This window comes from Bactrocera oleae, chromosome 3, assembly GCF_042242935.1.
Source record: "Bactrocera oleae isolate idBacOlea1 chromosome 3, idBacOlea1, whole genome shotgun sequence".
Taxonomy (NCBI): Eukaryota; Metazoa; Arthropoda; class Insecta; order Diptera; family Tephritidae; genus Bactrocera; species Bactrocera oleae.
In genome coordinates, this window is record NC_091537.1 from 16,180,373 (window position 1) to 16,200,513 (window position 20,141).

Consider the following 20,141-nt stretch of genomic DNA (forward strand, 5'->3'; position numbering starts at 1 on the left):
TTAAGTTTTTGGATCATTTTTATTACATACATACATACATACATATATATGTAACATATACATATGTAAGGTCTATAATATTTTATATGTAGTATTTATATATACTCGAAATAAATATGCATAAATTTATAATTAATTTCATTTTAATACACACATTTGTAAAATCAAACACTATAACAACAACAACAAGTAGAACATAACATACAAAACGATCCATAACAATTTGCACGTCTGTTTTTATTGTTGGTATTTATTGCAATGCCTCCCCTCCTTCATCTATTCTCGTTGCACCACTTAGTATGTGTGCATGTGTGTATATGTGTATGCAACATATAAGTATATAGGTAGGTACGCGTGTAGTTGTACATAAAAAGAATTAATCTCCAGTCATCATCTCCATGAATTCTGTAAACGAAAATAAACATTTCAATAATTTCGGCGAAACATGAAAAACTCAATTGGCACAAGTGGCAGCTAATGCGGCTATTGTTGTTGTTGTATTCTTAAAATAAGTATAGCATGCAGATTTCAGTTGGTGCACTTGTGCTGAACCCGCAGTCAATAAATAATTAATTATCTTTTAAAAATTTCCTCAGTCAAATGTCTTTATTTATAACCAGCAATTAACGGTATGCCATACTTTACAGCCGATTTGATGGAATCATTTAATTTGGCAGCGTTGGGAAATTCCAAAATTAGCTCGTTTTTTATGTGTTTTGCTTTGTGATATTTATATGTTTTTATATGGAATGCTTTGAAAAGGCTTCCATACAATTTTGGCTAATTTTATGGCTGACGTTAATTTTTTGTTTGTATTTTTATCTTTTTATAAACTTAACGGTAGTTTTGAAGTAATATTTTTTAGTTTTCCAAACTTAACCTCTAAAGGCCGAAACAGCGCTGTGATGGTCGTCGTGTTGTAGTGGTTAAAACAATTCGCTACTACTACACAGGATCTGGGTTCAATGCCGATTCCGATTAAAATCTCAAAGTTTTTCTAAAAGCGATCGTCCTTCGCGTAATATTCGGTAAACAATCGAGCATATTTCTGCCATAATAAATATGCTCGTAAAAGCTCAAATTTCTAAAAGTCAATTTAAGAGGTGTAGGTCCTTTCATTAGTCGAATTGCGTACACCACAGTTGTGATTGCTCTTAACCGGAGTCGAATCATTACGAAATAAGTCGCAATTCTTCGATAAAAATAGTCAGCGAAGTCAGATTAAGCTTAAATGCAATAGCATGAAACGAAAATAGCCTTCAGAAACCATTCCAATGATAAAATAATTATGGGATATTTTAAAACTCTATATTAAAAAGTAACCTTAGCTAGTAAAATAGTTAGACTAGTGCAAAAGCCATTGAAAATTATAAAAAAAAAGAAATTCATTGTAGGTTGTAACCCAACAGAATAAAAAAAAACAGTAAGTTTCGGACATGCGGAGTGTTTACACCAAATTTAGTAAAAGAAAAAAATAGTTTGTAGAAGTTAAAAAACAAAAAAAAAAAACTTGGTTATTTAAATTTTTACACTATTTTTGAGGTTTTGTGAAAAAAGTCTTTGTACAAAAGTAGTAAATCTTTTCATTAACTACAACATTGCCATATAACTTTTTTCTATAGCACTCGTAGTTTTGCCGGAAATCGAGATAAACCGTTGTTAACCCTTAAAAATTCAACCACGCTCCTCCCCTTACTTTTTCTGACAGCAGATCGCCCGTATATTATTTTTCCTCGAATGTTAGTTATTTTTTCTTTCGTTTCCGATGGATTTCATCTTACTATGATTTTCTTGGTTTTATAAAATTATCTACCCTGGTCTAAGTTAGAAAAAGTACAAAGAACATCCCTAAATACTCGGCTTCTCGGACTGTTTGATCAATAAACATCTTCACTTTTAGCTCCAAGTTTTACAATAAATTGGGAGACATAGTTTATTTTTAATTCACATTACTTTCTTAGATTTATTCTAGCCTACTACTACATCATGTTTCAAGAAGGCATAGCAGGCCTTTATGAAACAACGGACCTACTGGTCCACCTGTGTTAATTCAACAGGTTTATTCTCGCTGTCATGTGGAAATCAGATTTTGAGCCTTAAAGATATTTGCAGCGTAGTTCATTAGAGAATACTCTAAGTATACCGCAAAGAACTCAAAATATTCTAATAAGAATTTAACATTCGGATCCGAAGGTTGTGTAAAACTGTATTGTAAAAGAATTTTTGGTCACTTTGTGTTCATATACTAGGCCTTTGTATAAACAAATATACCTTTGCTAAGCATTTGACTGAGCTTCTACACAAATTTGCGAAGTAGCTGAGATGGTTGGTTACCACTGCCTACAAAGGGGCGACCAATTAAAAACAAAAAATTACATTCGTGGAAAACTTTGAACGGCCCCCGGCCGAGTTGGAAGAGTACGGGTGCCCACATCTATGAAAACGTTATTTCAAAATCTCTAAGAATATTTAGTTTTTGTTAAATTAAGGTTCTTGTGTCTTGGGACGTTCTTGATTCGCCCACTCAAGAAGGTTTAAGGCATCACAAGTGTTTAGAAACCCTATACGATACATTCAAGCAAGAATTTGCCAAAAAAATACACTTTTTTAGTTAAATTGATCGGTATTACATAGTAAAATAAGGCTGAAAATGCATTCATGGTCTATTTACTATAAGATGTATTATTTTCAGAAGTTCGAAAGTTTGATACTGTCGACCATCTTAAAATTAATTCTTCGAATATTTCCCACAAAAGGTATACAATTTTTTTACCAAAAAGCAGTATGCTGATATTAAATCACTTTAAACAATTCCTACAGTTTTGTTAGTAGAGCCACCACCTTAAAAACTTTATAAAATAAACATTTATTAAAAAATAACTCACCATCGAAATCTACAGTTCCCGAACCGTCAGTATCGATTTCCGCAATAATACCATCCAAATCACTTGAGGAGAGTTTATCATCCAAAGCCGAGAGAATTTCCTTCAATGTGGATGTGGTAATGTAACCGTTACCCTCACGATCGTACAAACGGAAAGCTTCTTTCAATTCCTTTTGTATAGCCTCGGTATCCTCTTCTTCGAGAAAATGTGCCGCTATATTACAGAAACCATCGAAATTCACTTTGCCGGTATCTTCGGGATCATTCTCATCGACGAGATCTTGCAATTCGCTCTCATCGAACATTTGACCCATACTATTTAGGATGGTCTTGAGGCGAAGTGTTTCAATGAAACCGGTCTTTTGGGTGTCAAACATTTGGAATGCTTTGCGCATGATGTCCATTTTCTCATCATCCTCCTGCGAATTATTAAAAATGAAGTGGAGAAAAAACATTAGTAATGATTAAAAAAAAAGACAAGCTACTTGTATAAAACATTTTTATTCCAGCAAAAAAAAAGTAGCATTAATTGGACACCTATAGAATTTTTTCACCAAGGATACGATAAAAAAGCTTTCAACTACAACTAAGTGTTTGGGGGTTTGACATGTACGGACTTCTAGTTTATTTTATTTTTTTTACTACCCTTTACACAAGGTATCGATATAGGTATTTTTACTTCGGTACTGTTCCGATAATAAAGTCCACAATGTCCCACATATCTTTTTGCCCGGCTTAGTTCGTGATCGAAAGATTTTAAATTCTACGTATGTATACTTTTCTGGTTAGTCCACACAAATTTTGCTTTAAAAAAACTTCCACTACTAAACTGAACTTTTAATAGTACTGAAAAGGATCAGACTAGAAAGTCAAAACATTGCAGGCTTTTATTTTAATAACACTTTTCAAGCTTTTTTAGTATTAGACTTGTTTGGAGCTTGCTAGGGAGGGCACCCTTATTCTTATTTTATCAGATTGGTCGGTCAGATTGATCATCCTCTTGCGCTCTATCGCTGGCTGTATGGACCTCCCGAACTCGACAAACATGGTTGCAAGATCTTTCTGGTCCAAAGTGAACTGTAAGAGATCTTCTGACCTAGTTACTCATAGCAAAGTTCATCTCGCCGTAATTGTGTTCTGACTGGACACTATTTAAAAGTAGTCGAGGCGGAAACATCTAGCTAATTTCATCTCTACTAGAGAGGTTTTGCCAGACTAAGTTTGAATTATTTCGTTAGACACATTTTCGGAGAACCTATCGAAGTTTTTGGCATTAACCGCCTTAACAAATTTGTGGTAAGCTCAAAACGTTGCGTCGATCTATGAGGATTTGGTGATATATTTGTAGGAGTTTTTGGGTATCACAAATAACCAACGTACATAGCTGTCCAAGTGAGTACCAGTGCTACTTATGGCGTGAGGTTCAAGCCTAAGGACTAACCTATGTCGATTGCAAAAATCTGGACCAACCATAATACCTAAAAGAAGATATAATGTGTCAAAAAGGCTATGAGTTCGAAGGGTTGGAACTACTCATATTCGTTTCGTAAGATCAAAGCAAGATATATAATTTGGGAGTAAATTTCTCGAAGATTTCCTAAAGAAAGTGAACATTTAATATTCATATTTTAAGAACCCCACGTACTTTTTCGATTTTATCAACGATTTCTTGAAAATAATATAAATATGTATATGCGTTTCAAGGACTGACCAGTTTCCAGGGTGGCAAGAAACGGTACAAATAATTTAAAAAATTTTAGTGATGTAAAAAAAGTATAACAAAGATTTTGTTATATAAACTTGTTAACCTTAACGCTTAGAAAACTTAATTTATAATTCATATTTCGTTATTGCTCTTTAACACTTTCCAGGCAATTCGAATAACTTTTATTGAGTTCGTTTTCGTTTTTTGTTTAGTTTCGAGGTTATGGCTTAGCGTTTTTGGAACTATGTCGTCAAAAATTACAGTTTCTAGTTTTTTAAGAACAAAGACAGACAGTGTATATTAAGTTTCCCACGAAGTTTGTAACACCTAGAAGGAAACGTCCGAGACTCTATAAAATACATATCTAAATGATTAGCGTGAGGAGCTGAGTGTATTTGGTATATATGCGAAGTAGTCCTTCAGTTTTTAAGATATTTTCTCTTTAAAAGCTGCTTATTTGTTGTAGTATATGACTGACATACAAACTGAACGATCAAAATCAAGTTCTTGTACGGAAAACTTTTTTATTTGTAAATGGTATCCTAGCTTCGGTGCAACCAAAGTTAACGTTTTTGTCTTGTTTATGTTCTGTTTAGAAAATTTTTTTCTCAAAAAATAAAACAAAAAAATATTTTGGAGTCGGAATATTGTAAATCGGTAATATTTTGGACTTAAACTGTGGCTATTTAAATAATAAAAAAAATGAAACAGATTCTAATAATAGAACAGATATTATGCAACACTTCATTTAGATACAGGTTTCGCACTTTTATATTTTTTTCTTAAGCACATAGTTTATTTTATTGTTTTTTGTAATATTAATTTTTTTATCAGAAACTTTTTATTCAAAAATTGGCTTTCGAAATTATTATATTTTACAAAACTGTAAGAAATTAATTTTTATCATTATTATTTTTTTTAATTAACTGTTTCTTAATATATTTTTTATAAAATTATTATTTTGTTCTTATTTTTGCCATTTTTATTATTTAAATATATTTGTTTTATTTTACACATTTTTATCAACATTTTCAAACACTAATTACCATTTTGTAAGATTATATGAACGCCGCTCAATAAACACCCTCTAGGGACACTGATCACAAAAAACACACGTCGACTCTTGTTCTCGGTTTATCGCGTCGGAGATTACCACTTTCGCACTTCCACGGTGGATGAGAATCGTTGATAAACTAAAACACTAAATGTGCAAAATCAATATTTATAACATTATATGTACATATATATGTATGTGAGCATGTATGTTTGCATGTGATCAAGTCCATTTGTATGTACATATATGTATACATATGTATGTGTGTGTGTGTGTGTACTTGTTCTCCAACCCATTGCGCATATTGACTAATATATATATAGCGAAAAATTCATATACGCACGCACACAATACAATACAACCACAGTAAAGTCAACTAACCAACGAAACCACCAAAGCAGCCAACAAATCTATCCATCCATCCATCTATTCATCCTTCCAACCGCCAACCACTTGCCGCTACAACGCGTACACAATATATTCATGCACACACGCACACATATGTAGATGATTTTACATACGCACACACATACATATGTGGTTATGCAGTCTGATCTTACTCGAAGGTACTTCAGGCAACACCATCACCAAAATATAGCCTCATCGCCCTGCCTGTCATTTTCCATCGGCACTCATTTGCCAGCAACAGTTCATCGGCAGCGTAAGCGTCAGTGCCAGCGCTAGCGCCAACGCCACTGACTGCCAAATATACATATATACGTACATATATATATACATATGTATGTGTGCGTGTGTGTATTTAGACACCTCAAAACCCTCACCAGCATTTTGCTTTCTCAATCTGCCATGTCATCTATCCACCTAGCTAGATAGTATCTGCCCACTTAGTCACACAGCGCTTCGTACCCCCCGATCCATATTCGGATGTACTATATCTGACCGTGGATCATTCATTTTTGAGTGTGAATATTTGGTTGCTCAAGATAATATTTTGTGGCTGTGCGTTTACGTGTGTTTAGATTCCTCTTTAGTTGTTGCAGTTGTTGCGTTGGCTCTTCCTTTTTTCCCGCGCGCCAGGTTTAAGTTTGTGTGTAAATCATTTTGTAGTTATTTTTTTTTTTGGCTATAAGATGTGGGCATTGGAATTTTTGCGGCTACTGTTCATCATCAAATTATTTCGAGTTTTTTTCTTGAATTTATTTTATTCACTTTGGCCACGCTTCATAGACGTGTGTGTGTTGTTGCTTTTGTTGTTGATCGTCTGCTCCACAGCGAGGATACTGACGGTACAGACACATGTTCCTGTGATCGTACCTACACACACACATCTACATATCCATATATATGTATATCTATGATCATAAATATATGCGAATGGCATTCGCGTAATCTTTTTGGAGATCAAAAATTTTATTTTGGCCACCATCACGATTCCACAACATAGTATAACTTTATTCGCACACAATATCTTTATACATACATACTTATGTGCATATATATTATAAACGACAAACACATTTGTATGTATGTATGTTTGTCGTCGGCATTCGTGCAACGGATCTTTGGTTAATGTAATAATTTAGTGATATAATTTGCGAGGGCGGCTGTGCGCGTGCGGAAGTGATTGTTCGATTAGGAATTTCGCAAAGAACATGCGACAAATATTTTAATAATTTCTACGCTGAGTCAACAATGTGATCCATTGAGAATTGTATTGTTGCTGTATTGGCATTTTCGATCGTTTCAAAATTTCAATGTTCAAGTTCACAGATGTTAGCAAATGTTTGTTAGATAATATTATATATTGTATGTATATATTTGCTTATAGATATGTATTGTTTGTTTTATAATATTCATCAAGCTTCATTATAGGGTGTTTTTACAGGTTTGTTCGTCTAATAACAAGAAAAAAACGTTAACTCCGGCTGAAACGAAGCTATAATAGGTGTATTTTTTAAAGCATAAAAACCTATGCTAAATTTTGTGAAGATATTTTATCAAATAAAAAAGTTTTCCGTAGAAGAACAGGATTTTAATCGATCAGTATGTATGGCAGGATAAAGAGACGAGTTGAAATCCAGATGACTGTATGTCCGTCCATCTGTGCAAGCTGTAACTTGAGTAAAAATTGAGAAATCTTTATGAAATGTGGTACACATGTTTCTTGGTACCGTTAGTAGGTTTGGTATTGCAGATGGGCGTGGTGGACCGCTGCCACGCCCTCAAAACGCCATTAATCAAAAGCAAATAAATTGCCATAACTAAGCTCCACAATAAGAACAAAACTGTTATTTGGTATACACATTAGGGAGTAACATCTGCAGTTTAAAATTTCTTTTAAAAAGTGGGCGTTACACCGCCCCCTAATAGGTTCAATGTGAATATCTCGTAAACCGCTAAAGCTATTATAACCAAATTCACTGGGAGCAAATGTTTTTAGCACCTTTATCGATAGTGTGAAAATGGGTGAAATCGGGTGGCAACTCCGCCCACTCCCCATATAACGGTACTGTTAAAAACTACTAAAAGCGCGATGTATCAAGCACTAAACAAGCCAGAGACATTAAATTGTATCTCTTTAATGGTATGAAATGACTTTATAGGAACCACGTTCAAAATTAGACAGTAGGCGTGGCACCGGCCACTTTTAGGTGAAGCCCCATATCTTGGGATCTGCTTACCCGATATCAACCAAATTTGATACATAACATTTTTCTCATATTTCTATGTTATAGTATGAAAATGGGCGAAATCGGATGACAACCATTTCCCAACTATTTCCCATATAACACAATTTTAAATTCCATCTAATTCTTTCACTTTCCAGTATGCAAATCAAGCAACAATTAAGGAATCGGGATAAAACTTTGCATGAATAGTGTCTTTGAGACACTACTTGACCTTATTACCAAAAAGTTTCCACATCGGACTAAAACTATTCAACCCCCCATGTATTGAATATGTGTACCTTAGTTCCTACACCGAACATTTCACGGAAAATATCTGTCAATCTGTGAGATATGTTATAGAAATTCCAGAAGCCTTTTCTGGTAATAATATGGCTGTATGTTAAAATTGGGTTGTATCGGGTCAATAATTCCTTTAACTCTCATATACCTAATATAATGATTTTCGAACTACCGACTGACTTTATATCGCATATTTCAGCAAATAAGTAAGATACCATACAAAATTTACTGGAAGTATAAAATTGAATATACTATTGTAATATAATGCCCAAAATATGTGAAATTGGTTCACAAATTACCCAAACTATCATATACTACATATATTGATTTTCTTTGTTCTAACAAACCGTATGCACCTAAAGGTATTTCCCTGCCTTTGATCCTGGGAAGTTGCAAGAGCATGAAATGTTCGGTTACACCCGAACTTAGCACTTCCTTACTAGTTTCTTAAGTGATTTCACTCGCTTTTTCGTGTTCAATGAATATCGTCAGCAAGAGGTTCAACCTGCCCTTGCCCATCGTGGATCATAACCTGTTCTTAATAAGAGCTAATTTATTGAAAGCTCTTTTCCCAGAGGCGACAGCCGGTGGAAGTACAAGCAAAAATACATATTTGAGGGTAAAATATGCTCATATTCACACGTATGTTGAGATTGATTAGTTCCACGGCATTCATGAAGTACCATTTCATGATCTCTTTTACTTTTTGCAGCAAACGAATTTCATCACATAAATCAGCTTCGAACAAATCGTTTGGATATGTTGCTTTCAGGTCACTGACAGCAGCGCTGGAAACGTTTTCAGAAACATCTTCGGTCCATTAATTTTCGTCTCGTAGATTACCTTGACTACTCAGTGATCCAGAGAATCGGTGCGTGGAGTTTTGTCAGTTCTGACAATCTTGAGTGAAGTGTGCTTATTTAAGTTGAAAGGAGATAAATTGTAGATATGAAAACTTGCATCTTGAAGTCTGTTGCGCGCTCATGCTTGGCAATAATGTTGCGACTGTGGCAACTACGCTTAACTGTGCTGATGTAAATGCTACAGCACAGAGGATAAGAGCTGATAAGAACGTACATTTGAATTGAACTAAAGATGAGAGCGCTTCCCTACTTAACAAAGGAAAGGAGAAGGACAGACGTATGTAGCAGATCACCCTCCACAAAAAGGTATAGAGATTGCCGAAAATTGATTTTCAGCACGAATTCCCAGTTTTAGTGAGTAAAGTCAAATGAAACACCAACGACAACCATGACATATCCGCTAATGATCCCACCACTCGTGAAAGTCCGTTTTCGAGGCGTAAAACTCAAACTAATGTAGGTATAGTAACTTTTCAAGTTCAAGGAATTCCGAGCGGAATGTTTTAACATTTTCAATGATTTTTTCGTGATCCGCCCGGGGCCCCCCCTGGTTACGCCACTACATAACCCACTACCTGTCAACGAAGCTCACTTACTACAAAGGTTGTTACAATTGTTATTGTTGTTCTGGCAAACGCCCACAAAGCTGTAAAACAAATAGTCAACATAACAAATTAAACCGTATGAATTTTGTTTTGAATTTGTAATAACATAAATGTAAAAGAAAAATGAACTGAAGAAGAAATCGCTCATTATGTGGAACATTACCAATGGCGAAATACCAAATTTTATGGTGAGCAAATAATTACCAATTAAAATAGTTTATTTTAGAGCAATAAAAAAAGTATGTACTTACTATAAATAAAAATTGAAATGTTATTTATTTTTTACATATATTTTGGTATACAAGTGTTGATACAAGAACAAAAACATTCGAACAAAATTCGCAGTGACGCTAACCAAGTGTACTTATGTATGTATGCATACTTATGTATGTATGCATATTAAACGTCATCATTAGAGGCAAGAGAATTGACAATAACAATAACAAAATCGCATGTAACTCAATGATAACGAGGGTTACTTTTTAAATCAATTTTTTTTATTTTGTTTTTATTGATTACCAATCTGTTAGGTTTATTCTAGCTGCTTTTTTTTGCAGTGTTAAGCCCTTTGATTCAAATATTTTAACACCAAGCCACTTCTTTAGTTTTGAAAGCTTGATTAACGATTTCGACATTGCTTAATAATAATAGGTCTGGTAAAAAGATATCCAGTATTTTTGCATTAAATTGAAGGTTTTATTTAGGATAGTTAGTATAAATGCATGTGAATGATCCGATTTAAGTAAATTATGCATCGTTTTGTTAGTAACTTGTTTTCATTTTGGAGGTAATTTCATATTGCCACCCTCATAGAATCACTCGTTCACAACTTCTCTTCCATTGGCCTAAGCTGGTTGTTTCTGGGCCCAATTATTGATACTACAGGCCCGAATTAAAAGTTTGGCCATAAGGGAGCAGCACATGGTAGATCATTCGTTGCTAAACACCTCAAATACATAGAAAACTCTTCTTGACCGTCAATGCTGGCCTAGTCACCGTTTGCGCTAACTCACCGCCATTCGACCAGGAACATTTTGATGTTGACGTTATCGTAAGTGACCCAATTTTAGTCATCAGTAACCATCCGCTTCAGAAATAGATCGATTTTGTTGCGTTTCAATTGCAATTCAGAAATGGAAACTCGGTACATGAGGTTCTTTTGCGTTAATTCGTGTGGCAACGAATTTTTTTTTTTTTTGTATCCCTTAGTCTTACTTAAATGGTGCCAAACGGTTTTTGTGCAATGCTTAGCTTCTGAGCAATCGAAACGGTGCTCTATAGCAATCGGACTCGAAGATTTTCATTATTTTATTGATATTTTCGACAATTTATTGATGAAAAACTGTAAAATATGACGTAGTTTGCCTTTGCTGGTGCCCATCTTTAACGAGTGCAATCCTAAGTCAAGCAATTACAAAACTTTCTGAGAAGTTTTTTTAGTACGAAATCTTATCTTTCTAACACCCTTTAGCGTTATCCGATCGCTCTTATACAACGCGTTGATTTATCTCACTACCCTCGTACTTTATATTTATGTACATAAGTATGTTGATATATATACGCTAGTGTAATAGGTACGTATGGACTTTCTCAGTATGCTCTCTTGCTTATTTCAATCGCTTCATTTCGTTTAATTTCGCGCCACTTTTCCTTTGGTCCACTTTGGAAAAGCAGCAAGGAGCAGGTGGTGAAAAAACACATTAAAGGGCAGGAAGAGTAGGCGGTGTGGGCGTTCACAACATAGGCAACTGCCAGTGACTACTTTGCCATAAGTCTGTCTACAACAACAACAATAAAATTGCAATAATAAACATTTCTTTAAATAAGTACATGCAAAGCATTTATTTAGAGACATTGTGGGTGGGTAATTATGCTGCTCAGCTGGTAATTTGCAGTATCTACCTACAACAATTTATTTAGATTTCGACAAATTTGTGGCTTGTTTTTTCCGAATATCTTTCACTTAGGTTAGTGTGTATATCTTCACTTGTTTTTTAGTTTTGTTATAGTTTACGCTTTTTCTTTTCTGTTTTTATTTTTTGAAAATCCACTATATTTTGTTCATATTTTTAGTTGATTATAGTAAGTTAAAAGTATTTGCATTATTTGCCAAAAAACCATCGCGTACAACAACAAAAGCAGCAACAGTATCGCCAACACCAGCTGCTTTGCCGTGTATGCCCTGCAACCCGCTAGCCTTAGGTCTCGCATATTTTCCACAGTACATAGCACATTTTTTCTTTTATAAATACATATGAACATACTTTCAGGGATCAGCTGTCACCGAGCAGCACTCACCAACAACGCGAACACGCACACAGAGGCGAGAATATTCGTTTTGATGATTTGTATAATACCCAATGGACAAAGTTGATTCATTAAAAGCTTATTTGACATATTATAGATTACTTTCTTATAACTATTTTAACATTATTTTTTATGCTCGCAGATTTGGCGTTGATCAGCGAAAATTAAATAAATGGCATTACATTAAGGGGCACAGCTAGTGTAAAATTAAAAAAAAAAAAGTTTTTAAGTAGCAACTTTCTAGTGTAGCCGCTCAGTTCACCCACTCCATCAAGTTCAATCCTAGATTTTTAAAATTTTCTGCATTGATTGCATGTTTTGTATATTATTCTACATACAACGACCCACTAGTTTTTTGATCTGATCAAAAATCGAAACAAAATTTTTGATAAAATTCAACTTAAAAAAAATACCCCGCCATTACATTTTCGACCGTAGGTCATTATACGAACAATATCTTTTCATCAACAGAGAAGGCCGGAATTAATTGATGATTGGAGGATATTTTTTACGCCGTCGGAGATCGCTTATAACTCGAAAAATATATATAGTCGTTTTTTTTTAAATTCCCAAAAATTTCGCCTTTTTGTAGGCCGTCACACCTTAAGTTCCAGACACTAAATTAGGCTACTATAGCCCGCCTAAAGGTGATCTTTTATTTCTATAGTTTTTAGTGTATGTTTTTCGACTATTAAAACCCGTTGAGCAATTCTTTCAGTTTTTACATATATACATATACTTATATGTACACTTTGATGTGGATTTAGCAATATGTATCGTGCAAAGGTATCTCCGAATGGGGCGTCATCTAGTTTTAAGGCGACGTCGAAAAGCTGAAGGTATTTTATAGTTGCAATGATACAATCCGAGGTTTGCCATTGCCTGTCGATGAGTGATTGATTGGAAAAACTATAATTTATATAAAATCTTCCGAGCCATGCTGTTAGCGTCATCTCTACGAGTTTTTCACAGCTGCCTCTGATAAAAAATATGGTATTATAGTCAGAAATTATAGAATAGAATTGTAAACAAGCTTGAATATTAAAGTTCAACATATTGATAAAATCGACTCTAGGTTTTGGGGAAAACAAGATGTCGACAACCGAGCCGATACGACAGGAGCCTTGCTTCGTGGTAGATCTCCACACCATTAAACTTCGGAAAGGAAAAAAGCCCAGAAGTAATTGTTACAGGCAGGAAAAACTTTTGGAATCGTAGCGATTTTTCCGCTAAAGGGGTACGTCACCTCCATCAACCCAGGCGAGTTGTAAGGCTTCTTTAATGCGACTGGGTTATATAAAATAATGTGCGAAGAGCTCGTTCAATGCATCCCTCTTCTGAATTGTATCAATTTCGTATGTAATTGGCCGATTCCTTACAAAGGTCCGACCTTCGTAAAATCAGATTGAAATAAAATATATTTGTTATAAAACTCAATGTTAAGAACCGTATACAACAGAAATTATATTTATATAACTTTGTTATTGCTTTTAACGGAATATGAGTCGGACTTTAAAAGTCAAAAACATTTTATGTTAGATATTCGAAAATTTAGCTCCTTTTATTTGTCTTTTAAACTGACTATTTTAAAAATGTCTTTTGGTTACCCAATGGTGCTAAGAGATCTCTTAAATTTTTCCTCCGTTGTTCTCTAGTATTCAGAGTATGACATGGAATTATTTTATCTATGGGTATTACCTAATTAATTCGTTTACGATTGGACCTAGTATTTGGCAACCAAAGTATCGAACTTATGGGGCAGTTCTCTTGAAACTGAATAAGGGTGGGAGAAGTAAATGACAAGTTTTAACAGAGCACTTCTTGGTTTCAACCACGAGTTGCTTGGTCCAGTTTACGAAAAAACATAAGCAGCTAACCATATATATTACAGAAACGTCCTAGAAGAGCAGGAAGAGTTTCGTTAGTGGCGACATATCATATATTGATCACTGTGTATCGGGTAATTTATATTTGTTTTGAACATTCCTTTTTAAATTCAATAAACCAAATTCAAAATAGAATAACAAAACAAACACATTAAGTACAAATAAAAATAAAAATATAAAAATGAAGCAGCAATATGAAATGGGTAAAGCACAATAATAATTTAGTCTTTTCCGTCTTACGCTAGTCGAAATACCTTCCGAAATATTCATGAAGATATAGTACATGTATGCACACGGCAATTGAATAATTCACATATCCATAGATCATATGGTACAGACACATCTACTTATTGCGGCAATATTCTTGCAACCGAATTAGATGAGTTTATCCATTCGTCTGTCATGCATGCACGGATTCTTCCTCTTTCTTTCTTTCTTTCTTTTTCACGTCCTCGAAATATTCCACAAATTTCAAGTTTTTTTTTAATGTTTGGCATTGCAATTCTATTTTAGCGTGTATGTTTGTGGAAATGTATGGATGAATCTCTCTTCCGTTTACTTAAAGGCTTATTACACCTAATGATGTGCGCTCATTAACATGTTTGTTTTTGCAGCGTTTTTTTTTTTCTTATTTTAAATTTATTTTTTATTTTTTCTTTTCCATTTCACAAAAATCAACAGCAATAATTGAGGAAGATCAAAGGCATAGCTGAGATTTTTGTGCAATATTTCATAATTACCGACATGTATTTCCTATCGCAACGATGAACTGAGCATGGTTTCCATCTTACAGCTAGTAAGGTTTACAAAATCTATGACTGAAAGTGGCAATCACCAGTTAGCGATTTTATAGTTTTACAGCGGCGAAAAGAATGAAGTATGGGCTATAAAAATCGGAGTTTTGCCTGTCGACCGCTATTAGATAATAAACCAATGACTTTCTTCAATTTTGTATGATCATTAAAAAAAATCTTTAAATTATTTAAAATTATGTGACTAATAAAATTTCGCACAATAATTGAAGAATTCTTTTAAAGCTATAGAACTTTTATTTTAAGAAAAACACGCACACTATGGCTTGTTGGATCGTTTGTCTGAAACCATTTATATAAACTTACGAACCTTAAGCGTAAGATAATGGCGTGTGAAACCAAACAGTTGCAAAACATTTCACGATACCGTTGAATATAGCTTCAGCTTAAAAGTTAAGTTTGGAACAATAATCAGTTCGGCGAGTTCCTAAATGTGTGAAAAATATGTATTTACTTCGACAGCTGGTATGACTCTCATCGCCCTAATAACATTTAAAGCTCTAAAAGAAAACTTAAAGCTCATAATAATTATGTTAAGCTTTCTACTCCAAAATGTGTACGTAGAATAGGTGTTGAACACACTTCTAATAAAATATTTCGTTTAAAAATTCTGTCGAAAATTCATTTTTACTGATGGTGGATTTTCTATAAATCTCAATCCTCTGTTATAAATACTCTCCATATCTCTCTGATTCATGAAAATTGCTAATGAAAGATTGAAAATTTGTCCTGTTTAGATCGGTAAGAGTGGTTGTGTAAACTCCAAGAAAAAAATTGAAGTTTTTCAAGGTTCCTGCAACAAGTTAAGCTGCAACATGTGGTTTCTGAATACAATTTACAATTTTGCTAAACCATTGTTTGGAAGCAATCGTAGTTGAAGAAGGAAATATAATATGTACAGTAATGTTTTGAAGGAGCTGACGAAAAGGCAATTACCTCTGGTGGTTGGAAGAGTAGTTATGCATAAAATACTGCTTGAAATACGGGGAAAGAGTAGTTAAGAAGGAAATATAATATGTACAGTAATGTTTTGAAGGAGCTGACGAAAAGGCAATTACCTCTGGTGGTTGGAAGAGTAGTTATGCATAAAATACTGCTTGAAATACGGGGAAAGAGTAGTTCTACCTATAGATGATAGGCTAGCAGTTTGGGAAAATTGTATCGAGTTTAAATGCTTTACGGCTTGTTGTGTTATTATTACTGAACACGGACAAGTAGATCTAGTTATAATGTTATAAAGTTCTATATTGTTAAATGTTCGACTTAAAGATAAAAAAGTAATATTAAGTGCTTTTGATGAATTAAATATTCTTCTAGCATCGAAAAATATGTTTTCTTAACATATAATGCTAGAGAAAGATGAGTATAAAATATGCTTTCAACTACAGGACAGCCTAATAATTCTGTCAGGTATTCTTACAAATCACTGTCACGCCCAACGCAAACTGAAATAAATACTTGGCAACCAATTATCCAAGACAGAAGGGAAATATTATTCATTTTAGTCTGTAGTATATATATATATCTTGCTAAAAATAAATACTATATCGCTGACTGTGAAAATATAGTTGTTTACAAGCAAAAATTTAAATAGTTATAAAAACTTTGTATTATTTTTTTCAGTAATATTTTTAAATACTTAAAGTACAAATGTACCTATATATAAAAAATTAATGGAAAAAAAAAAAAAAAAAAAACCGCGTGACAATTGAGATGAAAATAATTATGTATGGAATGTAGTAGGTGTGGCACCGAGTAGATTAACAGTTAGGGAGAGAAGAAAGGCGTGTTTTCCGAAGCAATGCCAAATTAAAGGAAATATTGCCAGCAAAGATGAGTACAAGTACATTAGTGAAAAAAATGTATCTTGTCAGACAACAAATACGTAGAACTTTTATAAAGGGAATCCAACGTCTAAGGTGGTGGTTTACATTTCCCCATCTTTCCGCAACTCTTTATCCATATAAGCAGAGTAATAGCCTCTGCTAAACAATACGAAAAACATATTCATATTCTGAAACTTGGTAAAGTAGAATCGGCAGAATGCAGAGCATGCGCTAAAGCTGATAATACGTTAGAACGTTACATTTGCGAATGTCCAGTCTATAGCCGGGATATCTTTTATCTATTTTATACTCTCGCAAAGTCAAATGGTATACTCGTTTGAGATTTCTTTGTGGATGGACCGATATTTTCGGTAGATGGTCAACTTTAGGTCGACATATTCAGTACCTAGGGGCTTTAACAGTTTTGGTTCGATTTAGACAATTTTTGGCCACAAGGTGGCATACTTTAATAGCATTATTCACGCAAAGTTTTATCTCGATACAGTCATTGTTGCCTGATTTGCATAGTGGAAAGTCAAAGAATCAGATGGAATTTAAAATGGTGTTATATGGGAAGTAGGCGTGTAGGTTGTAATCCGATTTCGCTCATTTTCACACTATAACATAAAGATATGAAAATAATATCATGTACCGAATTTGGTTGAAATCGGTTAAGCATATCTTAAGATATGGGTTTTCGCCAAAAAGTGGGCGGTGCCACGCCTAATATCTAATTTTGAATGCGGTTCCTATAAAGTCATCTCATACCATCCCAGAGATAAAATTTAATATCTCTGGCGTGTTTAGTGCTTGATTTATCGCGCTTTTAGTAGTTTTTAACAGTATCGTTATATGGGGAGTGGGCGGAGTTGCCACCCGATTTCAACTATTTTCACACTGTAGATAGAGGTTCTAAAAACATTTGCTTCCAGTGAATTTTGTTATTATAGCGTCAGCGGTTTAGGAGATATGCACATTAAACCTATTAGGGGCGGGACCACGCCTACTTTAAAAAAAATTTAACTGCAGATGTTCCTCCCTAATGTGATCCTGTGTACCAAATAACAGTCTTGTATCTTATTGCCGAGCTTAGTTAGGCAATTTATTTGTTTTTGATTAATGGCGTTTTGTGGGCGTGGCAGTGGTCCGATTACGCCCATCTGCAATACCAACCGTCTCACGGTACCAAGAAACATGTCTACCAAGTTTCATAAAGATATCTAAATTTTTACTCAAGTTAGAGCTTGCACGGACGGACGGACGGACAGACATTCACCCGGATTTCAACTCGTCTCTTCATCCTGATCATTTATATATATATAACCCAATATCTAACTCTATTAGGTTTAGGTGATACAAACAACCGTTAGGTGAAAAAAACTATTATACTCTGTAGCAATAGGTTCCGAGAGTATAAAAATCCAAATTTGAGGTAATGAGATTCGTCAAGGTTTGTTAAACGAATCGTTAAAAATATTTCATGGGCTGAAAAATCGTTGGCCTTAGGTGAGAGCTTTGTTTCATTACATTTCATCCAATCAAACCTTTTCTTTTAGTAAATTTTGATTAAAAAAAAAATTTCTTAATGGAAAAAGGCACCGTTAATGCAAAGCCAAAACTTGATAAGTAACTATTAGGTTACTCTCTATCTCGCGTTGTATAAGTCCGATCGGGTTCGATCTAGAAGGCGTTAGAAAGGTAACATTTCGTACTAAAAAAAAACTTTCCTGACTGATTGGTTGATTTAGTTTTATTTGAGCGCGTAACAAAGATGGACACTAGCAAAGAGAAAATACGCTACATTTACAGTTTTTCGTCGATAAGGGCAAAAACGCAAGCCAGGTGTGAATAGTGTTTATGGTCCTGATACTGTAATAGCCAGTCATGCGGAGTCGATTCCATTCCGGTAATTTCGATGTCAAAGATGCACCACGCCCTGGAAGGCCAATTTATCGTAAAAATCGATCAAATAATGGAAATCGAATCCAATCATCGATTACGATTGCCAGGACCTTAGCATTGCACAAAACCCGTTTCGAACCATTTGAATATGGCTGGATACGAAAAGTAATAATAAAAGCATTTAATTTCATGCAAAAATAATGGATTTGTTCTTACTTCACCTAATATTACAGAAAATCTGTCACAGCATATTCAACGTTCGAGTCTTAGTTTGCTGAATTTCGTATTCGAAAATTTAGTGATTTACAATTAATAAAATTCTTTTTGATTTCCTATGTATATTATATTTCTATTTAAAAACTACTAACAAAATCATTATTAAACTTTTTTACTATTATTTTATTAGATCAACAGGGAAATAATGTGTGTAAGCAGCAATAAAGAGGCCACTTAAATAGAAATTATATGATGCTTAAAAACTTTATAGAGCAATCCATTTTATTTACTAGGCACATACAAGTATATATCTTAGGTATGAACATATGCAACAACAAGTAAGGAAGAGCTAAGTTTGGGTGCAGTCGAACACTGTATGCTTTCGTAATTGGTAAGATCTAAAACTTTTGTTTTAAGTTAGCCAAATGAAGCTTTTCCACCTATTTTTTTATTTCCGTTTCAGTGGTGGTAGTTAGTGAGAAATCTACAGTACAGGTATAGCAAAGCACGTAGTTAGAGGGCGGAGTAACACCTATTTCTCGAAAAAAAAGTTTAAAATACATAACGCTCTCTCACTTCTGATGAGTTATAGGTGTGATTCAGATCGACTACCTTTAGAAGGGAAAAGCAGTCACAGGACTCTATGTTACTATGCCGAATTGTTGGGTCGATTTGCACGAAAAAAAGATCTCGGTTGTTAATGTTAATATGACATCGCACCAGCTCATACATCCGCCGTGGTCACAACTAAATTGGTCGAATTCATGGTGGATTCTCAATGGGTCATGGTTACACATTTTTTACTCGGCAATGAAAATAAATAAATAACAAAAAAGGAAGGGCTTGATCCGGTTGTTACCAAACATTTCATACTCTTGCAACTTGCAAGGATCGAAGCCGGGTAAATACCTTCAGGTGTGGCAAAACTTTATATTAAACAAGTAAGGAAAGGCTAAGTTCGGGTGTAACCGAACATTTTATACTCTCGCAAAGTCAAATAGTATACTCGTTTGAGATTTCTTTGTGGATTGACTGATATTTTCGGTAGAAGGTCAACTATAGGCACTGGGGTCCACATATTTAGTACTTAGGGGCTTAAACAGTTTTGGTTCGATTTAGACAATTTTTGGTCACAAGGTGACATACTTTAA

At 34.3% G+C, this 20,141-nt stretch overlaps 1 protein-coding gene across 2 annotated transcripts in view; it reads right to left on the reverse strand.

The window, feature by feature from the left end:
- TpnC25D (Troponin C at 25D) overlaps positions 1–20,141 on the reverse strand; it is a 27,008-nt gene continuing 6,867 nt past the window's right edge. Inside the window, exons 1-3 of one of the 2 annotated variants that reach the window (XM_014233586.3) lie at positions 5,636–5,790; positions 2,886–3,303; positions 1–405 (exon numbers count right to left, since the gene is read on the reverse strand). In XM_014233586.3, the coding sequence (XP_014089061.1) occupies positions 377–405; positions 2,886–3,303; positions 5,636–5,638 (450 nt within the window). In that variant the 5' untranslated portion in view covers positions 5,639–5,790 and the 3' untranslated portion in view covers positions 1–376. Of the gene's footprint in view, positions 406–2,885; positions 3,304–5,635; positions 5,791–20,141 lie in introns of those variants that run through there. The other variant, XM_036366908.2, reaches the window with a different exon arrangement.